Source organism: Typopeltis vanoorti, chromosome 17, assembly GCF_054136105.1.
Source record: "Typopeltis vanoorti isolate ZY-2024b chromosome 17, IOZ_Tvanoo_1.0, whole genome shotgun sequence".
Taxonomy (NCBI): Eukaryota; Metazoa; Arthropoda; class Arachnida; order Uropygi; family Thelyphonidae; genus Typopeltis; species Typopeltis vanoorti.
Window position 1 is genome coordinate 113542549 of NC_143565.1, and position 27840 is coordinate 113570388.

The 27840-nt window shown below is 37.1% G+C and overlaps 1 protein-coding gene across 1 annotated transcript in view; it reads left to right on the forward strand.

The window, feature by feature from the left end:
* The window catches only part of LOC150097811 (N-acetylated-alpha-linked acidic dipeptidase 2-like), a 309838-nt gene that overhangs the window by 38498 nt on the left and 243500 nt on the right, over positions 1 to 27840 (forward strand). Inside the window, exons 3-4 of the mRNA XM_090406796.1 lie at positions 13962 to 14087; positions 24398 to 24587. Coding sequence (XP_090262922.1) covers positions 13962 to 14087; positions 24398 to 24587 — 316 coding nt within the window. The remainder of the gene's footprint in view (positions 1 to 13961; positions 14088 to 24397; positions 24588 to 27840) is intronic.

The following is a 27840-nucleotide window of genomic DNA, read 5'->3' on the forward strand; positions in this document are numbered from 1 at the left end:
CCTTTGATGTTGAAGTTCAAATTTTTATTTAGTTTTGTTTCTTGTAGACAAGCTATATGGATATTATTTTTATATAGCATGTATTTGAGTTCATCCATTTTTCTCTGAGTACCGTTGATATTGAGTTGCAAAATGTTAATATGAGTCCTCGTAGCATATTTATCATCAGGAGCCCGGACTGCAGCCCCAGACGCGTCGGCTTCCCCGGACGCAGTAGCATTGGTTGAAAACTTTTTATGACTCTTCATTAGAAAATGGAGGTTTCCTCTCAGTTATACAACTGTGACCCTTAAGCACCCCAAAACTCTAGGTTTTCATTCCAAAAAAAAAAAAAAATATATACAATCCAGCAAGAACAACACATGCAGTTAATACACAGTGCTTTGGCGTTAATTATGAACAGCCCATCCTGTCATTACTAACAAGTCCCCTGCAACATATTTTATCACATTTTGAAAATTGGTTGTAGAAAAAAGGATATAAACTAATTTTTTAACTAATAAACTAATTTTGCCCAGACTTCAAAAAGTCTGGGCAAAATGGTATTATAGTAACAGTGCAAAAGGTCATCATCATCAAATTCCTGCCATGTACCCTCAAGGGGTGTACAGGATATGATAGTACTGCATGAAAAATTTACATCATTACTAACTTCCTATCTACAATTTTCCTCCAAATCAGTCTGTTAGTTGTCAAGATTCCAACATTATCAGATCGTATATTTCTATTGTCTAAGGCACTTTGTACAGTATCAATCCAGCTATATCGTGGTCTTCCTCTGGGTCGTTTTCCTGCCAACCTGGCAAAGAACACTTGTTTTGCTAATCTTTCCTCGCCCATTCTGTTTAAGTGACCATACCACCTGAAATTAGCTCTGGCAACGCATTCCTGGATACTGGCAATGTCAAGTTCTTTCCTAATATCCTCCTTTTTTAATATGATATTGCCATTGATGCCATCTGTTCACGCCTGTAAACTTTCTCAGGACTCTCATATCTTCGATCTCTAGTCTTTGTCAAGTGTTTTACTTCTGACCAAGCTCTCAGATCCATAAGTTAAAACTGGTTTGAACACTGTCTTGTATACAGCTAATTTAGTGTTCTGACTAATTTCTCTCTTATTCTATATGAATTTATTCAATTGACTTCCTACCATACCAGCTTTGTTGATTCTGTTGTCTATTTCCATATTTAATTTACCATCTTCACTAACAATCGTGCCTAAGTAGCTGAAATGTTTTACTTGTTCCACAAGTTCTCCATTCACAACACAGTTGACATTTTCAATGATTCTGCATATTTTCATTTATTGCTGACCTTCATACCATATCTATTACAACAGTTACTCAATTTAGTCAGGGAATCTTGCAGACTTGTAGTGGATTTATTTAGAAGTATAACAACATCCGCATAAAGCAGAGAGCTGACATTAACATCTCAAATTTTGATATCATGTTTAATACCACTTTCCTTCATAATGTGATCCATATAGTTAATGAATAACAGAGGGGATAATGTACATCCTTATCTCACACCAGATTTAACATTAAACCATCTTCCTGTACTTCCTTCAATTCTAACTGCTGACTTACAACTTAAATAAAGACTAAGTATTGCTTGATATAATGCCCCATTGATACTATATAACTGTAGCGTAGTGAATAGCTTCTCTCTCTTGGCACCTTGTCATATTCCTTTTCCAGATCGCCAAAACTTAAATATAGATCTTTGTTATATTGCCATGCTTTCTCGACTGTTTGTCGTAAAGTGAAGATCTGATCCTGACAGCCTCTGTTTGGCCTGAATCCAGCTTGTTCTTCACCAAGCTTTTCTTCCACAATTTTTCTCAACCGTTTTTCAAGTATACTTGCATAGATCTTGCCAGGAACACTCAGTAGGGAAATACCTCGTTTTTATAATACATTCAGTTTTATTTCCCTTTTTATATATGGGTACGATGAGAGCTCTACTCCAATCATCGGGAATTCGTCCCTCTGTCCAGGCTTTCTGAACTATGCAGTGCGGCCATATAAGACTTTTATACCACCACACTTCAGCCTTTCTGCTCAAATATCATTTACTCCTGCTGCCTTTCCACATATCAAGCCTTTGATGGCTTTTTCTACTTCAAGTATGGATATGTATTCTAGACTATATGCCTGTTGAGTGTTTTTTTACCACTGTACTATCACTGCTTGTTTCATTTAGCAATTTTTCGAAATAATTACTCCATACTTCAAGGATATCTTTTTCTCCCGTTTTGATGTCACCTTTATCATCTCTAACTCCTTTTACAGCACTCTTTCCTCCATTTCTAAGCTTCTTCAACAACCTCTAGAATATTTTGCCACCTTCTTGATATTTATTTTCTATGTTCTTGCCAAAGTCCTTCCATGACTTTTGTTTAGCTAGTTTTACACACTGTTTAGCTTCCTTACATTTGTCTCTGTATTCTCTAAAAGCACAAGCTGACTTATTTGCCAGGAACTTTTGATATGCTTTCTTCTTTTCCTTCACTGCCTCTTTAACTTCCTGTGTCCACCATGGAGTTCTGATTTTTCTATCCTTGCAGACAACCTCACCACATGCCTCTTGCAGTGTTTTCTTCAAGGCTTGCCACTGAATCTCCAAGGTTTGGTTGCTGTTCTCAAACTCTTTCATTTCTTCTTCTTCAATAATCTTTGTGTATTTTATTCTAAAGTTCACATCTGAGAGCTGCTCAACTTTTATTCGTTTTAAAACTTTCTTACATGTTATTCTTTTCAATATGAAATTCAGTTTTATCCTGATCAAGACTAAATAGTGATCACTTCCAATTTCAAATCCTCTGTTCACTCTGGTGTCCTGCACCAGGGAGAAGACATCACTATCAACAATAACATAGTCAATGAGACTTTTCTTATTCCTTGCCTCTTCTCTCCATGTTAATTGGTGGACATTTTGTTGGAACATGGTGTTAGTAATAACTAGTCCATGTGCTGAGCAGAAATCCAACAGGTATTTGTTATTATTATTAGCTTTGCTCTTTTCTCCAAATTTTCCCAAAATATTTCTATATGTCTGACAGTCTGACAATCATTTTCTACTCTACTGATTAGATCCCCAACAAGGACCAACTTTTCCTTTTTCATTGTGTCAGCTGCTTTCTCTAAAGCATCAAAAAATTCCTCCATTTCTACCTTAGTAGAACCTCATGTGGGACCATAGGCACAACTAAGTCTCATTGTCCAATTTCCCATTCTCATATTTGCCCACATCACGCTACTTGAGACTGCCTGCCATTCAAGTAGATTAGTCTCGTATTTAACGTTGAATACTTTGGCTACTCCTTCTTTTCCTTGATTGTCATTGCCTGAATATAACATTTTGTATTTATTGCTCAGAAAGATCTCACCAGTTTTTGCCTTTTTTGTTTCAGTCATCCCTATTATGTCGATCTGCTACTTATCTAATTCCTCAGCTAACTCCATTTCTTTGCCATTCAGGCTTCTTATGTTGATAGTACCGATATTTAACTCTGGTGATGTTGAGTTGAGGTGTGTTTTCAGGTTATTACCAATAGCTGACTTTTCACTGTTCTCCCTGGTTCCCTGGCGAAAACAATGGGGGCCTTGTTTATCCAGACGATGCCCCAGCCGGCATGAAATTTTGTCACGTTGTACCATTATTTTGTATTTTGGTTTAAGTGAATAAGAATACAATTTGGTCGGCTAAATCACAAATTGCCAGCCCATCCTCATTCGTTCAGTATCCAGGTAGATACCCAACAGGGTGCACCACGAGAAGGTGAGGATTGGACATTAGGTCAGAAGCCCTGGTCGGTTCTCCGCATTCCTTTAAATGCTATGTGGAGGTCTCCTCTCAGTTATATAGCTTTGACCTTTAAGCACCCCCAGTGCAAAAGGTGTCAATCCTTATTATTAATATACTCTGGATTAGAGAACATACTATAAATTATTATTTTAATAATAAGATATGACACCTTTTCGCAACTCGTGTATGAAAATATGACTTCTACATTACTTCAACCTTATATCACATCTGGTTCTAGCTCCCACTGACAAGACTTCAGTAAAGGTCGAAACTAGTCTGGGTGACCCTTCCTATAATGCATAATGTTGGATCGTCCTTCCTGTCTTTTGATCAGCCATCTTGTTTTAACGTTGTTCTTATTAAGGTTAATTAATTGTATGTTGATTACTAATCCAAATATAGGGAAATATCTATTATACTGCACCACCCTATATTCAGATTAGTCTATGCAAAATAGTGTAATCAAATATTAATTAACTTTAGCAGTCTAATGTTTACATATAGGCCGAATTTTACATTAACATTTTAGGTTCCAGCTAGATCCGATAATTTTATGAACAGTGCAGTGGAAAAGAATCAGGCCAACAACAAATTGAAACCAATAAAACAAAACATTTAATGCAAGGTTATATAATATATACATAAGCATACTTTTGATACAAGATAATGCATAATTAACTCAGTTCAACTACTCCTAACATTCACTTAACTTTTGGTATTAAACACTGAGCTTCTTCTGGAGTGCTTAAGGGTCAAAGCTGTATAACTGAGAAGAGACCTCCACATTGCATTTAAAGGAATGCGAGAACCGACCAGGGCTTCTGACCTAATGTCCTCACCTTCTCGTGGTGCACCCTGTTGGGTATCTACTTTGATACTGAATGAACGAGGATGGACTGGCAATTTGGGATTTAGCCGACCAAATTGTATTCTTATTGGTTAAACCAAAATAAAAATGATGGTACAAAATGACAAAATTTCATGCCGGCTGGGGCATCGCCTGGTTAAACAAGGCCCCTGTTGTTTCCACCAGGGAACCAGGGCGAACAGCGAAAAGTCAGCTACTGGAACAAATCTGAAAACACACCCCAACTCAACATCACCAGAGTTAAATATCGGTACTATCAACATAAGAAGCCTGAATGGCAAAGAAATGGAGCTAACTGAGGAATTAGATAAGTAGCAGATCGACATAATAGGGGTGAATGAAACAAAAAAGACAAAAACTGGTGAGATCTTTCTGAGCAATAAGTACAAAATGTTATATTCAGGCAATGACAATCAAGGAAAAGAAGGAGTAGCCATAGAATTCAACACAAAATACGAGGCTAATCTTCTTGAATGGCAGTCAGTCTCAAGTAGAGTAATGTGGGCAAATATGAGAATGGGGAACTGGACATTGAGATTTATTTGTGCCTATGGTCCCACAGAAGGTTCTACTAAGGTAGAAGTGGAGGAATTTTTTGAGGCTTTAGAAAAAGCAACTGACACAATGAAAAAGGAAAAGTTGGTCCTTGTTGGGAATCTAAATAGCAGAGTAGGAAATGATTGTGAGACATACAAAAATATTTTGGGAAAATTTAGAGAAAAGAGCAAAGCTAATAATAATATCAAATATCTGTTGGATTTCTGCTCAGGACATGGACTAGTTGTTACTAACACCATGTTCCAACATAAAAATGTGCACATATTCACATGGAGAGAAGAGGCTAGGAATAAGAAAAGTCTCATTGACTATGTTATTGTTGATAGTGATGTTTTCTTCCTGGTGCAGGACACCAGAGTGTACAGAGGATTTGAAATTGGAATTGATCACTATTTAGTCTTGAGCAGGATAAAATTAAATTTCATATTGAAAAGAATAAGTTGTAAGAAAGTTTTTAAGCGTATAAAAGATTGAGCAGCTCTCAGATGTGAGCTGTAGACTAAAATACGCAAAGATTATTGAAGAAAAAATTAAAGAGATTGAGAACAGGAACCAAACTTTAGAGATTCAGTGCAAGCCTTGAAGAAAACCTTGATTGATTCAGTCAGAGATTCATGTGGTGAGGTTGTCTGCAAGGATAGAAAAATTAGAACTCCATGGTGGACACAGGAAGTTAAAGAGGCAGTGAAGGAAAAGAAGAAAGCATATCAAAAGTTCCTGGCAAATAAGACAGCTTGTGCTTTTAGAGAATATAGAGACAAATGCAAGAATGCTAAACACTGTGTAAAACTAACTAAACAAAAGTCATAGGAGAACTTTGGCAAGAATATAGAAAATAAATATCAAGAAGGTGGCAAAATATTCTGGAGGTTGTTGAAGAAGCTTAGGAATGGAGGAAAGAGTGCTGTAAAAGGAGTTAGAGATGATAAAGGTGACATGAAAACGGAAGAAAAGGATATCCTTGAAGTATGGAGAGTAATTACTTTGAAAAACTGCTAAATGAAACAAGCAGTGATGACAGCACAGTGATAAAAAAACACTGACCAGACATGCAGTCAGGAATACATATCCATACTTGAAGTAGAAAAAGCCATTAAAGGCTTAAAATGTGGAAAGGCAGCAGGAGTGGATGATATTCGACCAGAAATGCTCAAGTATGGTAGAATAAAAGTCTTACAGTGGCTGCACTGCATAGTTCAGAAAGCCTGGACAGAGGGACGAATTCCCGATGATTGGAGTAGAGCTCTCATAGTACCCATATATAAAAAGGGAAATAAAACTGATTGTGAGAATTACAGAGATATTTCCCTACTAAGTGTTCCTGGCAAGATCTATGCAAGTATACTTGAGAAATGGTTGAGAAGAATTGTGGAAGAAAAGCTTGGTGAAGAACAAGCTGGATTCAGGCCAAATAGAGGCTGTCAGGATCAGATCTTCACTTTACGACAAATAGTCGAGAAAGCATGGGAATATAACAAAGATCTGTATTTAAGTTTTGTCAATTTGGAAAAGGCATATGACAAGGTGCCAAGAGAGAAGCTATTCAGTACGCTAAAGTTATATGGTATCAATGGGGCATTATATCAAGCAATACTTAGTCTTTATTTAAGTTGTAAGTCAGCAGTTAGAATTGAAGGAAGTACAGGAAGATGGTTTAATGTTAAATCTGGTGTGAGACAAGGATGTACATTATCCCCTCTGTTATTCATAATCTATATGGATCACATTATGAAGGAAAGTGGTATTAAACATGATATCAAAATTGGAGATGTTAATGTCAGCTCTTTGCTTTATGTAGATGATGTTATACTTCTAAATAAATCCGCTACAAATCTGCAAGATTCTCTGACTAAATTGAATAACTGTTGTAATAGATATGGTATGAAGGTCAGCAATAAAAAGACAAAGACAATGAAAATAGGCAGAATCATTGAAAATGTCAACTGTGTTGTGAATGGAGAACCTGTGGAACAAGTAAAACATTTCAGCTACTTAGGCATGATTTTTAGTGATGATGGGAAATTGAATATAGAAATAGACAACAGAATCAACAAAGCTGGTATGGTGGGAAGTCAATTGAATAAATTCATATGGAATAAGAGAGAAATTAGTTGGAACACTAAATTAGCTGTATACAAGACAGTGTTCAAACCAGTTTTAACTTATGGATCTGAGAGCTGGGTCAGAAGTAAAACACTTGACCAAAGACTAGAGACCGCAGATATGAGAGTCCTGAGAAAGATTAGAGGCGTGAACAGATGGCTTCAATGGCAATATCATATTAAAAACGAGGATATTAGGAAAGAACTTGACATTGTCAGCATCCAGGAATGCATTAGCAGAGCAAATCTCAGGTGGTATGGTCACTTAAATAGAATGGGAGAGGAAAGATTAGCAAAACAAGTGTTCTTTGCCAGGTTGGCAGGAAAACGACCCAGAGGAAGACCACGATATAGGTGAATTGATACGGTACAAAGTGCCTTAGACGATAGAAATATAAGATCTGATAATGTTGTAGTCTTGACAAGTTACAGACTGATTTGGAGGAAAATTGTAGATAGGAAGTTAGGAACAATGTAATTTTTTCATGTAGTACTATCATATCCTGTACACCTCTTGAGGGTACATGGCAGGAAATTGATGATGATGATGACACTGAGCTGTCAAAATCTAAATTCTCCCTAATAGGCAAAGATAGTTCTAAAGTTCTTTATCACTGAAATTCACAACAAATATTTTAACAATTGTATTCTTTATCTATCCCTTAGTCAGAAATCACATAGCTCAGTCAAGAGATAGTTATCACTTTAAGGCGGGGGGACTATTAATCTTCTAGCTTCGGCAAAATTCAGCATAAACACCACAGTTAATGTTAGGATTAAATAGGAGGAGATAATTCTTATAACCTTACTCTAAAATGCTATAAAGTTGAACTGTTCTTACTGGAATAAATCTTTGCACATATTATTCACTGAGGCACACTTAAGTTAATTATCTCACTGGAGCTACACATTTCAAAAGTAATCTTCTTTAAACTAACTTAATCTTTAATTTCAGCACATCTCATATGCAGACACACTTACACTAGAAAATCTACTTATTCCCCATATACTACTTTGCAATAGAATCAGCTTTCTACTAATCTTCATTGAAAGCTCTGGAATACATCATGAACTTCAGAATTCCATATCAATATTCTGAGTTGTCAATTTACATTTCGATCCTTAGTAATCTGATTACAGCACTTAATTCTTTGTACTACAGCCTCTTACTTAACTCCATGCTGTTAATAAATTATTTCCTCATCTCTATTGTACTGTTCTCAGTGCCGTTACTGTGCTGAGTCCTCCAATTGTACTCAGTCCCTAGTTTCCTAGTTGTAGTGCTGACTGACTGCCGACCAACTGCTGCTGTTTACTCTTGCTTTCCGTGTATATACTTTTAATCCTTTTTCCCGCTAAAACTTGTTTTCACTGTCTAGCTCATATCAATTCCATCTCACGTCCATAACTCACGCGCTACCACGCTCACGTTTTCTACTTATAACTCCATCTCCATGACAACAATTAGAGCAGTACATAAGCATAAGCATTACATAACATTTTACCTTTACATACAGAAACTAAATAAAAGGATATTTTTCAATTCAAATAATATATAAATAAATAAGATGAACACAAATTCTTCTACTATTAATATAGGAATAAATAAAATAATCTGAACGTTATTTTTATACAGAGTTCTTTCCATTATTAATACATATCCTAGATTAATTAATTAAATAAAATAACTCAAATGTAATTATATGAATAATAGTTTATAATAAGAGATTTACATTAAATAATATCTACAAATGTAGTCTTTGATATGGTGGATTATGTTAAATTCTGAAGGGAGTATTAATTTTAATTTCTCTTCATTCAGAATCCAACAATAGCATTATACATAACCATAAGGATATGTGCTTTTCATTATGGGATATTAAGGCAAATGATGTACAGTCATTATCTTCTATACACAAGTTGCTCCAGTCCTGAAAATAGTTCAGGCGCAAACTTTGATTACTTACACTTGGATAAAGGATTAAACCAAGTATATAATTTCTTGGTATCTTTCATTTATAGTGTAACCAAGTGAAAAAACTTTCCACAACATGAGACTTAATAATGTCGATAGCCAAGAGGCCGACAACTGACACATTGGCTTGATCGCCTAACTAAAGATGTGCACGGCAAATGTCAACAGTAGAATTTTCCAGGTCTGTGCAAGATGGAGGAGGAATTGCACATGCAGACCCTGTTTTAAGCAGGACAAATGCTAGGAAGTGCTTTGAAAAATAATCTTGGGCTTAACATCTTCATTATTTTTGCTATGATTGTATTCCATACATAAATATCCATACACTTTTAATGTTCATATTTGAAAGTTTTCTAAATCAAATGCTGTAATAATGGAAAAATTACTATTATTGCAACATATTGGTAATGTTATCAAGTAGTGGTATCGTGTCTTCCTTATTCTTTTCACCAAGTCCCAAATTCAAATAATAAATCATGAGATTTATTACTATTATTACTTCCCATTCAACTACACTTACAAAGCAAACAAAATGTGCTTACATAAATCCGTTTTTATTTTATGAAATGTTTTAATAAGACTGTTAAATTTATTTCATCAAGATAATTTGTTTATCCACTACTTGATATGTAAAACATATTCTAAAATAGTGTGTGTGTGTGTGTGTGTGTGTGTGTGTGTGTGTGTGTGTGTGTGTGTGTGTGTGTGTGTGTGTGTGTGTGTGTGTGTGTATCAAGTCATCCATATTGAAATTCATTTTATTTGTTTGAATCATATCCAAGTATTAGAATTAATAAGACAAAATAAGATTAATAATTTACATATTATGGCTGCAAACATTTCACAACTTATATGCACCGATATGAAAAAGAAGCATTAAAATATCAATATACAATGAAACTTGTTCAAAGCAGAATCGCAAGGGACCGAATATATTTTCCACATTGGCCAAGTTTCTGCATTATACAAAATTGCAAAAAAATTTTAAAATCCATTAAAATCATATTACATGATACATACCTGTTAATGAGTGAAAATCGGCAGCGCTGACTCTTGTAAGTATGTGATACTTTTAAACCTGTGTTATTAAAATAATAGTAATAATAATAGTACATTATTAAAGTACTGTATTAATGCTCTATTACACTGCACATTAAATGTTTCCAATATACAATTCATTGAGATTTCTTCCACAGATCCAACAAAGAAACTTGTTTTCACTTTTTTTTTTTTTTTTTTTTTTTTTTGTGATCATGTCTTTTTGAATGCAGTCGTTAACTGTATACAATAGTTCAAGAAGGCTGGAAGAGTTTGAATCAATTGCAAACTGTATTACTTCACTGATGCAATGAAGGGCCTGTTCATGTGTACAAATTTTTGTTGAAATATCCTGTTCTCCGGCTGCTGCTTCTCCTCCTCATCCTCCACATCTTCGTTTTGTGTATTTCTTACTGCTAGTAGAGCTATAGCAGATTCAAAGCTGTAATGTGTGTTTAGATGGTGTTGAAATATCCTGTTCTCCAGCTGCTGCTTCTCATCTTCCACATCTTCGTTTTGTGTATTTCTTACTGCTAGTAGAGCTGTAGCAGATTCAAAGCTGTAATGTGTGTAGATGGTCATCACTTCGAACAAAGTTCTCTGTATCACAGGAAAGTTCTTTTCCTCGGAAGAGATTGAATATTGCAGCAATTTGCTGTTTCAAGGATACTTATGACATAAGACTGAATGATATATGCACGTAAACACAAGAAAGATATTTAATTAACCAGATATTTCAGTCTGGAAATAGCAGACCATCCTCAGTGGTATTACAAGAACAGTTTTTAAAAAATACAAACTAGAATACTAACAATAGATCGTTAAAAATAGAACATAGATGACATCTTTACTATTTGGCCACACAGCAAAAACTCTTAACCTTCTTTTTTAAACAGTATCAGTTCCTTGCATCATCGTATAAAGTTTACTATGGAAATAGAAGAAAACAACCAGTTATCTTTTTTAGACGTTCTCCTCATCCGGTCACCTTCAAATACTCTTACAACTACAGTATACAGGAAACCAACGTTCACAAGTCGTTATATTCTTAAAGAATCAGCCCATCATCCATGTCAAAAAACAGGAATTATAAAATGCCTCATCAGAAGAGCCAAAAGTAATTGTTCTACTTTTGATTATCTACAGAAAGAACTTTCTACTATCCAACAACACATGAAACTCAATGGCTTTTCTAAAAAAAGGACTCAACATCTTTTCAATTCTTAGATATTTCAGAACCTATCGCAAGAATTTTAAAGAAATATGATTTAACAGCTACGTATTCACCTATTAACAAATTGTCTTCTCATTTTTCCTTCTCCTAAAGACAAATGCTCAACTTTATCTCTTCCTGGAGTTTATCAGATTCCTTGCAACTGTGATCTCCCCTATTTTGGACAGACTGGACGTTCTCTTGAAAAAAGAATCCAAGAACATCAATCCTCCATTTTTCACAGCAAACCTGAAAAGTCTGGATTGGCTCAGCACGGGATTGAAACTGACCACAGCATCTTTTGCTCCAGGACTCGCCTCTTGCATAGATCCCGTTATAGGTTTGAATGTTTCTTCAAGAAAAGTGTGGAGGCCTTGCTCCATTGTCCCAACCTGAATCATAATGACTGTATTTCTATATCAGAAATCTGGGAAAATCTAATCAAGAATACTCATTAATTTTTTATTTTATTTATTTATTTTTTTTCAGTCATGTCTCTACTTCAAAATATTCCATTTCATACTTAGTGATATAACATCACGTGGCGTGTTCTATTTTTAACGATCTATTATTAGTATTCTAGCTTGTATTTTTTTAAAACTGTTCTTGTAATACCACAGACTGAAATATTTGGTTAATTAAATATCTTTCTTGTGTTTACGTGCATATATCATTCATATTGCAGCAATGTTTTCACTCGCCTCCTCCAAATTATCTGCCACATCACTTTCCCCAAACCCAGCTTTAGCAAAACACTTTTTTACTGTTTCTGCTTTAATTTTCTTCACTGCCAACCCAATCCAATTCACAGCATCCAGAACCGATACAGATCTTGCTAATGCTTAAGCGCTATTAGCTTCCACATTCGAAATCAAAGATTGCATCAGAAATCATCTGTAGCGCAATTTGAATATGTAAATAACGCCCATATCGTTGGGCTGTAATACACTTGTTGAATTTTTTTTGGGAACCAGGTGATTTTCACATTTTAAAGTGTTACCTTTGGGGGGCAGGTAGCATTGTCAAAAAAAAGGATGACATTTCTATTTTCCTTCTTCATTTTTGCATTAAACATGTTTAATCACTCTTCCATTGTTACTGCAGTCATCCAAGCTTTTTTATTGTTTCTCCAAAGCACTGGTAAATTATTAATTTTCAGGTTCTTGAAACATCTTGGTTTTGCTGCTTTTGGATATTTTGTCCCTGGTATACTTTTCTCCCTTAACCGCGTGTGATTTTGTTGTTGATGCCCAAAAAAACAATCCTGTTTCGTCCTCATTGTAAATGTTTTTAGGTTCATATGGTGAAATCAATTCTAGCAGTTTTGGTTTCCACTCACTCACTACACCTTCATCCACATCTTTTTTTCGCCACAGACTTCGTTCCACACAATATTGTGCCTCTTTTTAAAACTAAACTGATCATTCCCGAGAGATTTGGCTACTGTTGAGAGCTTCACTTTGGACCACTGGAAGGATATGTGATTGTTTTTTGATCTTGCATTCGTGAACCATTCCCACACTACCTCGTTGATTTCCTCATTGACGGTTACCTTTGCCTTCCTCTTCATTCGACCATTTCCTTGCAGCCACTCATTCATTATTTTATCCTTTTGTTTAAGTGTGTTGTATGCCTGCGTTTTGCCACACTTAAATCGCATCATTTCCCGTACCGAGAGTTTATCCTTTTCTTTAGCTTCAATGACTTTGACTTTTTCATTTAGCGACAATGCCAGTATGATTTAGCCATGATGCAAAAAATGAACTGATTGATTTGTTCAAATTTGGGTTACTGAAATATTTGGACTTACCGGAAACTGACCAACATTAATTCTCAAACGAAACAGTAAAAGCAAGACAAGTGCCAAAATCTAATAATTATAGGTGTGTTTTTAAAACACTTTCTGCTTTATACAAGTAATTTTTAATAAATTCTTCAAATATTGCTTTCCGTTTCCACGTTGGGAAGATTCCGCATTATACAAAATAAATAACGCTGTAATGCTTATTCTTCTGGCTGGGACTATATCATTTGTTGACATTGAGCAAGTTTCTGCCTTATTCACGTTCCGCCTTGGACAAGTTTTACTGTGTGTGTGTGTGTGTGTGTGTGTGTGTGTGTGTGTGTGTGTGTGTGTGTGTATATATATATATATGTCATTAAAAGAAGTGCATGCCTGATTCCTATGTAGAAATAAATTTCCTTTAAATAATTTTACTGCACTTAACATATGCTTCAAATTTTCTCAAACTGATCATTAGCATATAGCTAATGATCAGTTTGAGAAATTGCATAAGTCTCTAATGCAGAGAAAAGTTGGGTATCACAGGCACAGGTATAATGTATCAGTTAATGCTATGTATAACTAATAGGAATGAAAATATCTTGTTTTTAGGGAGAACCAGTATTTGTCAATTATGGTTACATTGAAGAGCTGAATTACCTTCAAGAAAACTATAAAATTAACTTAACTGGAAAAATTCTTATTGCTAGACAGTATCTTCTATCTGCTGATGAAATTGTAAGTGTTTTTTAATTTGAGGATTCTAATTTTTGTTACAAAAAAAATGTGCTTATTTCTGCATTATTATATTGATGCTCTACTTAGTATTAGTGAATTATTCTCTGTTGAAATTGATGGATTTCCTCTAATTTACAATCTCTTTGTAGCTGTCATGTTTCATTGCTGATGATATAAGATAATTAATTATTATCCTCTGATCTTCATAGAATCAAAGGGCTCATTATGAGAGGTCCATACTCTCATCATGCAAAAAAAGATGATCAAACCATGCCTTAAACCTATTCACAGTTTCACACTCACCACACTCTTAGGCAATGCATTCCTCTCACCACTCACTCTCCATGCAAAGAACCTGTTTCTCACTTCCCTGCTCGACATTAATCTAGTAACAACCCTTACCAATTTATGTCTCAATCATATCCCCTTGCTTTCTGCTATTCACAGGGCTCTGTAACTTGCATTCCCTCAAACTCTCCTCATCTGGCATTCCTTAGACCTGACACTGTCCAATACACCTTTGCCCTCCCTTGCAAACCAGGCAACCAAATCTATGCATAGCATGTGGCCTGATCCAAGTCTTACAATAAAACCATAAATTCTTTGCGTTTACATGCCAATATCTTTGTCATTTTTGTATGGGCATCTCCACAGAGTTGGGAGACTCATCATGGGAGACCCAAACTATCCACACAATTAATCATATACCTCTCTTTGAACCCATTAATAGACAGAGTGCTCATAGCTGACTCTGACAATCCATTCCATTCATTCACAATTCTAATCAAAAAATGTATTCTGCACACACTGTACTAACCACACCTTTACTCAACTTCTAATGACCTCTTGTTCTGCTTTTCTAGCCAAGTGCTGAAACATTTACCCTGCATCAGTCCTATAAAAGCCTTTAATTAACATAACTGTTTCTATTATATCTCCTCACCTATCAACCAACTTCTGTAGTTCACACACCCTCAGTCCATCCTTATAGGGCACAGACCATTCATCATCTTGGTTGCTTGCCTCTGAATCCTCTCCACCACTTCCTCATACCCAAGAAACTTGGGACACCTACCACAGCAATTCAGATGCAGACATATCAACCTTATAAAGAGGAATAACAACTTCCTTATCTCTACTTGTTAGTATGTTCTTCAGTATTTAGGTAATTCTTATGAGCTGCCTTAGCAATATGCTCTCTAAACTTCAACTCTGTCTATCCCCCCCCCCCCAAATCCCTAGGTTCATCTGTTTCTTAGGGTACGGTTCTATCAATATGATACACAGCTTGTAATTGATTTATCCCAAAATGCATAACTTTACATTTCTCCATATTAAACTGATACCCATTATCTTTTGCCCATACTTGACAGTCTATTTAGATCATACTGCAAGCTCTCCACATTGCCTTGATTTGCTATTGTTGTTGTTATGTGCCATTCAGTGTTTTGTTTTTGACTCTTAGTGATCTTGTGCACAAAGGCTCTTCATCCCACTTGGTCTTTTGTCCTTTCTTTCAGCAGTTGTAAGTTCTATTATGTTGTCCATCCAACTCTTTGTAATCTTCCTTTTCTCATTCCCTCAAATCTTCCCCAACATAACTGCCTTTTCCAATGATTCATCAGCTCACATAATTTGTTCAAAGTACATCAACTTCTGTTTAGCGATCATTGCCTCCAAAAAGCATTCTGTCTTTATACCCTCTAAAATCTTCTTATGGTCATTCTTGCAGTCGTCTGTGGGATGCTTAATAGTCTCCTCCTCACCCATAATTCAAACAAATCAATTTGCTTTCTGTCTTTCTTCTTAATAATTCAGCTTTCACTCTATACATCACTATCGGAAATACCATATTTGACATTATTGCTTTTATTCACTATTTCTCTATTATGATTAACTATTACTCTATCTAATTTTGCATGATCAGCAAATAATTGGATATTTTCTTTCAGATTATTTCCTATATCATTTATGTACAAATTAAACAGCAGTGGTTCATGCACTGAATCTTGTGTTGCCTACTAATCACCTGCTTTTGCCTGGATTCTGTTACTTCTCCATATACCACTTTTTTGATATCTGTTCACAACCAGCCTCCTATCCACATAACCAATGTCATATTCAACACTACTTGTTGTAATTTGCGTAACTGAGTTCCATGTGGTATTCTGACAAATGCTTTGCAGAATTCAGCAGAATCATCATGTAGCCATTTCCTCTATCCATCTCAGCTGTCATTATTATAAAAAGTTAGTACATTACTAAGGCATGACTGACCCTTCATTGTGCACATTTTTATGTTGGAACATGGTATAAGTAATAACTAATTCATGTCATGAACATGGATTAGTTATCCAGCAAGCATTTACCATTATTATTAGCTTTGCTGAGTAACCTTTCTGGAGCAGTGCAATGGTTGTGCAATTTAAAACTTGATTTGTAATAGATGCAAATATCCCTATTTTGCTGTATTTCACCATATGAATAAACAAATAAAATTAGATTTCTGCTTTTCTCCAAATTTTCCCAAAACATTTCTATATGTCTGGTAATGATTCCCTACTCTGCTGTTTATATCTCCAACAAGGACCAACTTTTCCTTTTTCATTGAGCCAGCTGCGATCTCTAATGCTTCAAAAAAAATTCCTCCATTTCTTCGATGGTAGAACCTTGTGTGGGACCACAAACACAAATAAGTCTCAGTGTCCAGTTCCCCCATTCTGTTATTTGTCTATGTCACTCTACTTGATATTGCCTGCCATTCAAGAAGATTAGCCTCGTATTTAGTGTTAAATACTATAGCTACTCCTTTTCCCTGATTGTTATTGACTGAATATAACATTTTGTATGTGTTTCTTAGAAAGATCTCACCTGTTTTTGTTTTCTTTGTTTTGGTAACACTTATTATGTCGATCTGGTTATTATCCAAATAATAAATGAATTTTAAACTTAAAAAAGTTTCAAAATTGACCAGGAAGTTTATGAGAATACAATCCTCAGCATAAAAGTTGCCTTCGTGAGGTACTAAAACACATGAGCTATGCACAGCAATTCTGTCAGACCACTGAAACCTTTCATTAAGGTTGCACTGGTCTGACAGGAAGCCATGCAGAAATGTTAGGAGTTTGGAAAGCTGTCAGGCCAACAAAACCTTAATCAACAGCACTTATAAAAGGTAAACATATGGGTTCTACATCTGAATTCTTTGAAGTGCCAAACCAATGCAACTCCAATGCAGAGGGCTGTATGCTCATGCACATCAGCTCAATTTTGAATGTTTGCAAATGTATTTAGATAGAAAATAAAATCTCGTTGCCCAGTGCAAGATATTGCACTACTTATTAGAGACTTAAAGTGGCTTGGAAGAATTTCCAAGCTCTAGAGACCAGATCAGGGCTTCTGAGCTATGTAAAATATAAATAAAAAGTTGATGTTCAGTTGGGATTTGTTTCAGTGCTGACTTTTCACTGTTTGTCCTGGTTCACCCCCTCCCTGACAAAAATAATGGGAAGCCTTGCTTAACCAGACAATGCCCTAGCCGGCATGAAATTCTGTCATGTTGTACCATCATTTTCTATTGTGGTTTAAGCCAATAAGAATACAGTTTGGTCAGCTAAATCCCAAATTTCCAGCCCATCCTCATTCATTCAGTGTCCAAGTAGATACCTAACAAGGAGCACTATGAGAAGATGAGGTTGGACATTAGATGAGAAGCTCTAATTGGTTCTCTGCATTCCTTAAAAGACTACATCTTGGTCTCCTCCCAGTTTTATAGTTTTGACCCTTAAGCACCTCAGTCCTGTATATATACAAGGGGAGGTCTGGATATTTTTGAAAATATCATTTTTGTTCAAATAAAATGATATTTTTGAAAATATCATTTTTGTTCAAGAAAGAAAGCGAATAAATTATTACAATTTGATGGAACATAGGGATTAAAAGGTTTTAAGGTATGTTCTTTATTATGATTATATCAGTTGCTTAATATCATTTTTGTTCTAAGTGTTTATCAGAACATTTTTAGACCCCCCCCTCCCCACGCACGCACGTGTGTGTGTGTAAATTTTTAGCAAATCCACAGTACTAATGTACTATAGATTTTACAACGTTATGTGGTTGGAAGTTTGTAAAACCTATAGTTCATTCATACTGTGGATTTTCTAAGAATTTTTTTAAAATTTTATTTATTTATTTATTTTTTTGCATAATTTGTATTCATATTTTACATAGTGCTGAAGCCCTGATAGGGACCAGATATGGAACTTTTTCCAAGTTCCACACTTTAGGCCTCTAATAAGTAGTGCAATATCTTGCACTGGGCAATGAAATTTTATTTTCAAATTTATTTTCTATCTAAATACATTTGCAAACATTCAAAATTGAGCTTATGTGCATGAGTACAGCCCTCTGCATTGGAGTTGCATTGGTTTGGCCCTTCAAAGAATTCAGATGTAGAGCCCATATGTTTACCTTTAAGTGCTGTTGATTAAGGTTTTGTTGGCCTGACAGCTTTCCAAACTCCTAACATTTCTGCATGGCTTCCTGTCAGACCACCAACGCAACCTTAATGAAAGGTTTCAGTGGTCTGACAGAGTTGTTGTGCACAGCTCATGTTTTTTAGTCCCTCACGAAGGCAACTTTTATGATGAGGGTTGTATTCTCATAAGCTTTCTAGTCAATTTTGAAACTTTTTTAAGTTTAAAATTCATTTATTATTTGGCTATGAAATAATGATGGGTAATTTTCGGAGTCATACTGCTTCATTTCAATGACGTAAATTATATAGAAATTGTGACCAGAGAGCTTATGAGAATAGAATCCTTGGCATCGGAGTTGCTTTAGCTTGCACTACTTAAAGAACACAAGCACTGCCCAGGCATCTGTATATTTGCCTTTTATTAGTGCATTTTGATTAGGTTTTCACTAACTTGACATCTGTTTCAAACTGGTTGATTTTTTTCAGATGGGAGAAACCTTAAGCAAGCAAGAACTCTCATTCAATACCAAAGCAATTATTGGAGAGTATGTTTCTCTTGGTTCTTTTCAGAGACCTGCTCTTCAGATCTAATGTAATTTACATTACCAAAATGAAGTCATATAGCTTTTTTTCTTTGATAATTACCTTTATGACCAAGAATTCACTTATGAAAAATACAACTTTCTGACATAGGATTTTGAAACTTCCAAAGTTCCTGCATATATAAGCACTCCCCAGGTTAAGGACGAGATACATTCCTGAGAATGTCTTTAGGTTGCATTTGCATGTAATAACTCGAATCCCTGATGAACAGTGCATATACGGTAATAATAATAATAAAAATACTATAATGGCTCATATGTGGCAATAATATTAGTGTAATACTGTAATAATAATAATAGTACCCTTGTACTATAATAATTATTATTATTATTGTTCCGGGAAACTCCAAGGAGTCGACAGACTCATCGAGGGAGGCCCTAACATCATGTCAAGAACAACTATTCAACATTCACACAGTATCTATCATACCTTGCCTTGAACTCATTCACGGACGTAGCACCCACAACAGACTCTGGAAGCTTATTCCACTCATTTACCACTCTCCAAGTAAAGAACCTAGCTCTAACACCCTTGTCAACCACGCTCTTGCCCAGCTTCCATGCATGGCCCCCAGTCCTCCCACCACCAGTCATATTTTAAAAAATATCTTCTGGATCAATCTTATAAAAACCTTTCAGTAATTTGAATGTCTCAATCATATCACCCCTCCTTCGCCTATCGTCCAATTTCTGCAACCCACAAATCTTCAACCTATTCTCATAAGGTTCATTCCACAGACCTGCTATCATCTTGGTCACTCGTCTCTGGACCCTCTCCACTTCCTCCCCATCACGAAGAAACCCTAGTGCCCATAGCTGGGCACAGAAGTCCAGATGGGGTCTTATCAAGGCTCGATACAGAGGAACAACAACTTGTTCGTCTCTGCATGTTAAAGTATTTTTCAGAAGCCAAGTGATTTGGTGAGCTGTTTTAGTTACTTTTGCAATGTGCTCCCTAAACTTCAACTCCCTATCCACCAACACTCCCAAATCCCTGGCCTCATCAATCTCCTGGAGTATGGTTCCACCAATGCGATATACTGCTGCTATTCTTTTCACCCCAAAGTGCATAACCTTACACTTTGCCACATTAAATCGACATCCATTTTTCCTAGCCCAGTCCTCCAAACTATCCAAATCATCCTGTAAAATTTTGACATCCTGTGCACTCACAATTGCTCTACCCAACTTTGCATCATCAGCAAACAAGTGAACACTTCCTCTCAGATCCTTTCCAATATCATTGATGAACAAATTGAAAAGCAGTGGTCCAAGAACACAGCCCTGTGGCACTCCACTAGTCACAAGACGTCTTTTAGACTCCACTCCTGAATAAACCACTCTTTGATATCTCTCCTTCAACCATCCTCCTATCCATCTCACCAACCCTATATCTATACCCATCTGCTCCAGTTGACTGATTAGGGTTCCATGTGGTATCCTATCAAAGGCCTTGGCTAGGTCCAGTAGTATCACTGTAAACCCATTACCTGTATCCAGTTCAGCTGTCACTGTGTTATAAAACGTGAGCAAGTTACTGAAGCATGATCTACCCTTCACAAAACCATGTTGTTCCCCATACAATATCCCATTTTCATCTATCCAATCCTGTATTCTTTTCTTGACTAATTTCTCTAAGACCTTGACAATGATTCCTGATATGCTAATCGGTCGGTAATTTACAACAGCAGTCTTGGAACCACCTTTATGCAGTGGAACTATTTTCCCCTCTTTCCACCCGCTCGGGACTAACCCAGACCCGAGACTCAAATTAAACAAAATGGTCAAGGGTACTGACAATTCTTTAGCTGCTTCTCGTACAACATGAGCTGGTATACCATCCAATCCCACAGATGTATTGACATTGAGGTTATGCAATAGACTACTCACCTCCACTTCATTAACCACAATTCCCGTATAATCTACTGGTTTATTCGTTTCTGCAATGTCACCACCTGGATGATATACTTTTGCAAAGTGCTCACTCAGTAACTCAACTATCTCAACTGATTCAGTTACCTCCCTACCATCGGAATTCTTTAAAATCAATCTGCCATGTACATTTTTCCTTTTACTTGCTACATATCTAAAAAACTGTTTAGGATTCTCTTTAGCCTGCATGGCCAATGTTCTTTCGTAATCCTTTTTTGCTTTTCTTACCACACTCGTCACCCTTCTGGCCTGCGCTTTATACCGTTCATGTGCCTGCCGGTCACCCTTCTCCTTAAATTCCCTCCATAGTTGTTTCTTTTTTTGCAGCTCAAGCTTAATGGTGTTATTCATCCATTTAACCCCTACTTGATTTATTATTCGGACTCTAGGTATACAGTCAGCCATTGCTTCATGCAAGCACTTCTTAACTACCTCCCATGCACTATCAACTTCTAGTCCTTGCAGTTGTACATGCCATGGTACTGAACCAATCAAACTCCTAAGCTTGTCATACTTTCCAGCCCGATAATTCCACATGTACCCTGTCTTAATTGAAAATTCTACACCTTTAGCCACCTCCCAAGTTAAGACCCTATGATCACTCTCACTGATTGGTGGCAATGTGGTCATATTTGTTACAGCCAAATCCTCAGATGTAATTACTAGGTCAAGCACTCTCTGAACCCTAGTATTTTCCATTACATGCTGTCACAGATAGTTATCCCTTAATAACCGCATAAAATCCAGTTCCTTCCTCCCGTGTGTCCTCTCCTCACTCCAATCAATGCGGCCATAGTTGAAATCTCCCATAATAATCACCCTTCTTCCACCCATTTCTTCTATTTGCTTGTGCATACTGTCACCACCATCTTTTCCATCACCTGGTCTATAGCAGCACCCAATTGTATATTTAGTTCTGCTAGCCACAATCTCACACCAAATGGCCTCAAATGTGCTCTTTTCTCTATCCTGCAATTCAACTTCTATTCTCCTTGGCTGGAGCTCATCAGCTATCATCAACAATACTCCTCCCCCCATTTTATTCTCTCTGTCATTCCTGAACACACTATACCCATCACATTCAATCCCACTAGTTATATCATCTACAGTCAGCCATGTTTCACTAATACCTTAAATACTAATACCTTTCACTAATAAGTTAAAGAAACCATTGCGTTCCTTTTAATTCAAACAAACAGAACATAAAAACAAACACATACAAAAAGTTTAGATAGGAGAAATTTCAAAAGAGAATATTAAAAGTTGCATCAATATCTTGCCTACTGGAAGGGACATTTTTGAGGTAAGAAGGTAGGCTAACATTAATCAGAAGATGATGATGATGGAGTGGGTGCTGGAGAATCAGGATTTGATTCTATTGCTGGAGGAGGTGAGCTTACCACTGAAGTCAGTTTCTTGATAAAAGTATCTAGGGTTGTTTGCACAGCTTTTTTTTTTTTTTTCATCATAAATAGCCTTGTAGCAGCCAATTCTTGCTAACTTCATGGTAAACCTTTATAAACCATTCAATGTTAAGATCTTGCTCCTCAAACTTAGCAAATCCTGCTTCAATGAGATGAAAGGCTTTCTTCTGTGTTTCTGTCAGCTGGTTCTCTATTGCCATATGGTCTTCTTTGGTTAATTCTTGTGAATGGGACTCTAGTAAGTCAATGACATAATTTTCATTGATGTCCAATTGCAGTGCATTGCCACTATCCACCGTAGCTTTTCTGGCTTTGGCAATGTCTTCTGTGAAGCCACGAAAATCATCACAGAATTGAGGGCACAGTTTGTTCCACATCCCTTTCATTGTTGATTGCTTCACTTCTTCTCAATGATCAGCAATGTTTTTGATGGCCTCATAGATGTTATAATTCTTCCAGAACTCTCTCAAGGGCATCACATCATCTTCCGCCGTAGCCCTGACTGCTTGCGGGAATTTACACCATAAGTAATAAGCCTTAAATGCAGAAATGCTGTTCGTAACCAACCGTAGAAACAGTGAACCTAGCCGCTATCGTAAAGATGCTGCGCCAATGAAACGCTTACGCCATGGAGGTTTGTTTACATTCATGGAAGAAACTAGTTCCCGAATTATTAATTTAATTATTAATGATCCTTATGGGGACTTTGGGATATCTGTTCAGCAACCAGCCTCCTATCCACATAACCAATGTCATATTCAACATTATTTGTTGTAATTTGTGCAACAGAGTTCCATGTGGTATTCTGACAAATGCTTTGCAGAATTCAGCAGAATCATCATGTAGCCATTTACTCTATCCATCTCAGCTGTCACTATTATAAAAAGTTAGTACATAAGGTTAATCATGCCTTAGTAAAGGGATGACTGACCCTTCATTGTGCACATTTTTATGTTGGAACATGGTATAAGTAATTTCTAGATTTCTTTGTTTGGGGAGCCCATTCATAAGTACAGAATACCATAAATCAGGTTGTCTGTAACCCAGGGGGAACTGCCTGTATTTGGCTTTGAAATAATGTATCTGCAATGTCCACTATTTTTATCTGATGATGAGTAATGTTTTAATGGGTAGTTTTGTTCATAGGTAATATATTTTCAAGATGTTATGATTTTGGATATGGCTTTCTTGTACAGGAAAGCTGTATAGTTATATGTATGTCAAATGAAAGGGTGGGGGGGGGGGGAGATCCCAACAGTTCATAGGATCAGATTGATCCCTTGTGAAAGCATCTTAATATCTCTCTTCTGTAGGTTTTAATGCTGAAACAATATGTGAACCAAATGGTATTTGATTTTGAAGTAGAAGAATGTCACCTTCATTTTATGTTGTTATAACTTTGTAACCACTTCTGTATTACATCCTAATTATGCGTATAAAGATTTTTAAAATAAAAATTTATTGTAGCTTTGCATTCTACTTTGGCATTGTTTCAAATGTTTCATTATGCTACAAATACATCGGTTACCTCACACAATTATCTGTATCCCCACCACTATACTAATCACATTAGGAATGTATTATACTTCACTGCCAAATGGAGATTTATCACTACTGTTTTGACAAATAGTAAAAAAAAAAGAAAGAAAATGAATAATAATAATAAACTTAGATTTAAGAAAATCAGAGGACCCCCCCCCCCCCTCCCAAAAAAAGCACACTGTAAGAAGGTCCTCAGAGACACAATGATGTGCTTATACATTTTTCTAAAAAAAAAATAATAACAATATCCGATTTTTATTTATTTAATTTAATTTTATTTTTTAAATCTTGTTCTGGCAAATAAGATCAAAAATTTCTGATATATTATTTCAGGTATTTAATGCTTATTCTGTGAAAGCAGCTGGACTGATACTCTATCCAGATCCATTTTATCATAATCCTCCTTTACTGAAAATGAAACCATATCCTGATAGTTGGTGGTTGCCAGATAATGCAACACGAAGAGACTCAGCTCTGTGGGCTGGCATAGGTGATCCTTTAACTCCAGGATACCCAGCAAAAGGTATACAGATAAAATTTCTGCTAAAAAAAATCTTATTAATAGTATTTTTTATCTACACACATGGACAAAGAAATAAGCGCACCAAGAAGGAAGCATAGGATTCATCTGAAATTTTATTGGTGTAATGATACAGGTGAGTGATGCACATGATGGGAAAAACAGAGCAGAAGGACAATTACAAAGGGATCTGTGGTATGCAATCCAGTCATCATCAGTAGCACGTTGCACTGCCTTGTGCGCCATTACATGCTACAATATGGTCCGGCATGGTGGCGAACAGATGCCTGATGTTGTCCTTTGGTAGACTGGCCCACACGTGTTGGACGCTGTGCTGCAAATCCCGGATGTTGCAGCACGGTGGGAGCTGGCGTTTCAACTGCTCCCAAACATGCTCAATAGGGGACAAGTCCGGGGAGGGCAGGCCATGGAAGTGTCTGTACACAACGTAGGCAGGCCTGGGCAACCCGAGCTGTGTACGGATGGGCATTATCCTGCTGGTATAGCGCTCCTGGTATCCCGGCCAGGAATGGGAGAACGTGGGGCTGTAGGATGTCGTCCACATACCACTACGAGGGGTGATCGGCTATCGTAGGCTATGGCTCCCCAGACCATAATGCCTGCAGTGTGGGAGATGTGGTGCTCAATAGCGAGGTTGGGATTGTGTCCTTGACCAGGGGTCCTTTACACCCGGACAGGATGATCATCTGTCCCCAGGACGAAGCGGCACTCATCGCTGAAGACCACACGTCGCCAGTCTGTGGCGTTCCACGTTGCTCTTGCCGGAGTTGGTGATGTTGCGGTGTTAATGGGAGCACACATAAGGGATGCTGGGATCATAGATTTGCCTCCGTGAGGCGTCGGGAAATGGTTGTGGGCACACAGGAGTCCCTACATCTGCCTGTTTAGTGTACCGGGTCACCGTGGGATCCCTCCATGCTTGCTGCATGATCCGTTGATCCTCTCTAGTGTTGGTCCTCCTGATCCGACCAGTGCCGGAACTTGTCCACAGCTCCCAACACTGTCGGACGTTATGGTCAGAATGGTTCATGTGCACGCCTATATGGTGCGCCGACCACCCTCCGGTTTTCAGGCCGGAAAACTACGCAAAGAAAAAAGTATCGTCATCACCAGAGCGGATAAGGGTAATGCCACAGTCATTCTTAATACCAGCAAATACAATCGTAAAATGAACATTATCCTCCACGATCGCGCTACCTACATCCCGCTAGAACACGACCCCACAAAAACACAAGTTAAGAAATTAAAAATTTTACTTAAAAAAATAACCTCCTGGTCCCCTGACATCATGAAAAAACTTAAACCTTTCCGCTCCCGTCCCCCCCGAATATACGGTTTGCCAAAAATCCACAAACCCAATTCCCCACTCAGGCCTATAGTAGATGCCACCAATGCATCTTGTTACAGACTGTCTAAACAGCTGGCCAACTCTCTGTCCCCCCTCACTGGAAATTCAGCTTCCTATATAAAAAACTCGACCCACTTTAAAGCCCTCACAGAAAATTTAACCTTGAATAATACAGACATATTTGTAAGCTTTGATATCTCCTCTTTGTTTACCAATATTCCCTTAACTGACACTTTATCTCTCTTAGAAAACGTTTTTCCCTCTGACATCTTAGATCTCTTTTCCTTTGCCATCAACTCTGGGTATTTCTCTTGTAAGAACAAAATCTACAAGCAGATAGAGGGAACCGCCATGGGTTCCCCCCTCTCACCCCCCCTTGCCAATTTCTATATGGAAGATTTTGAAAAACGAGCCATAGACTCAGCTCCACTCAAACCTTCTATCTGGTTAAGATATGTAGATGATGTGTTCTCTGTTTGGCCTCATGGCCCAGACACGTTAGACTCCTTCCTCAGTCATCTCAATAGCCTACATCCAAGAATCCAGTTTACTATGGAAAAGGAAAAGAACAATTGTTTATCCTTCCTAGACACCTTAGTCACATGCCTGCCTAATGATACACTTGCCTTCACTGTATACAAAAACCCACACACACACAGGCAGATACATTCACAAACTCTCCCACCACCACCCCTCACAACAATATGGCATCATGAAAACTCTTACCAAGAGAGCCCACAATCTTTGTTCCAGTGGAACCGCCCTCACTACTGAGCTTAACCACATACACAGAACTTTCCTCTCCAATGGCTACAGCGAACACAGTATCAAAAAAATAATCAATTCCTTCCCCATTCCCCGTCCCTCTCGTCAACAAGATTTTAAAAATGCCATCACCATACCCTACATCCGTGGCACTTCGGAAAAAATAGCCAAGATACTAAAAAGTATAACCTACACGCAGCATATAAGCCCAACCGCAAACTTACTACCCTTATCGTTCTACGAAAGATCAGCTCCCTCATCTCTCTCTGCCTGGAGTTTACAAAGTACCCTGTTCCTGTAAGCTTGCGTACTTTGGACAGACAGGCAGATCAGCATCCATCCGCCTGGAGGAACACAAGTCATACATCGTAAACACAACTATGGCCATTCAGGCTTGGCTGACCATGTTTTGGACACCATCCACAGAGTATCATGGAAGAAAACCACCATGCTCCACCACAGCAAATTCAAGAAAGAGAGAGACTTTTCTTAGAAGCAGCAGCAGCTTTCAAAAACCAACCAAATCTTAATAAATACGGTTGCATTAAGCTTCCGAAGATTTAGGAAACACTCATCACCAGAGGTCCCACCTTACATTCCAGGCCACCTACTACCGCCCTTAGAGGGCGCTCCACCTAGATAGGACTTTAGTGTCACCCACGTGGTTGGGCTTAGTATTGTAAGTTTTTGTGTGCATGTTACATTAATTGTTTTTGTAATCCCCATAGATGTCCTAGTGACTAGGACGAAATATAGGAAGTATTAAATTCTATTTTAATTCTTTTTGAGTGTTGTAAAAAATCCATTAAACCTCCAACATAATGTCCTCACAGCACTTAAGCCTCTACGCAACAAACTTGGATCATTTGCATACCACCCTGCACTCTAGTTTGCTTAGTTTCGCCGTTGTACCATGTTTTGTTCCAGGTGTGCTAATTTCTGTGTCCATGTGTGTATATTACAGAACAGATGCATTTTAAAACTTTGATTCGTATAAACTAGATAAATGGAAATTCCTTATTTACTTTGCTATGCAGGAAATTACTATTATATCCATAATGATGTGGGTAACTGATTTGGGTTTCCTAACCTGTGATTAATCTTTACCTTCCCATAGTGCAC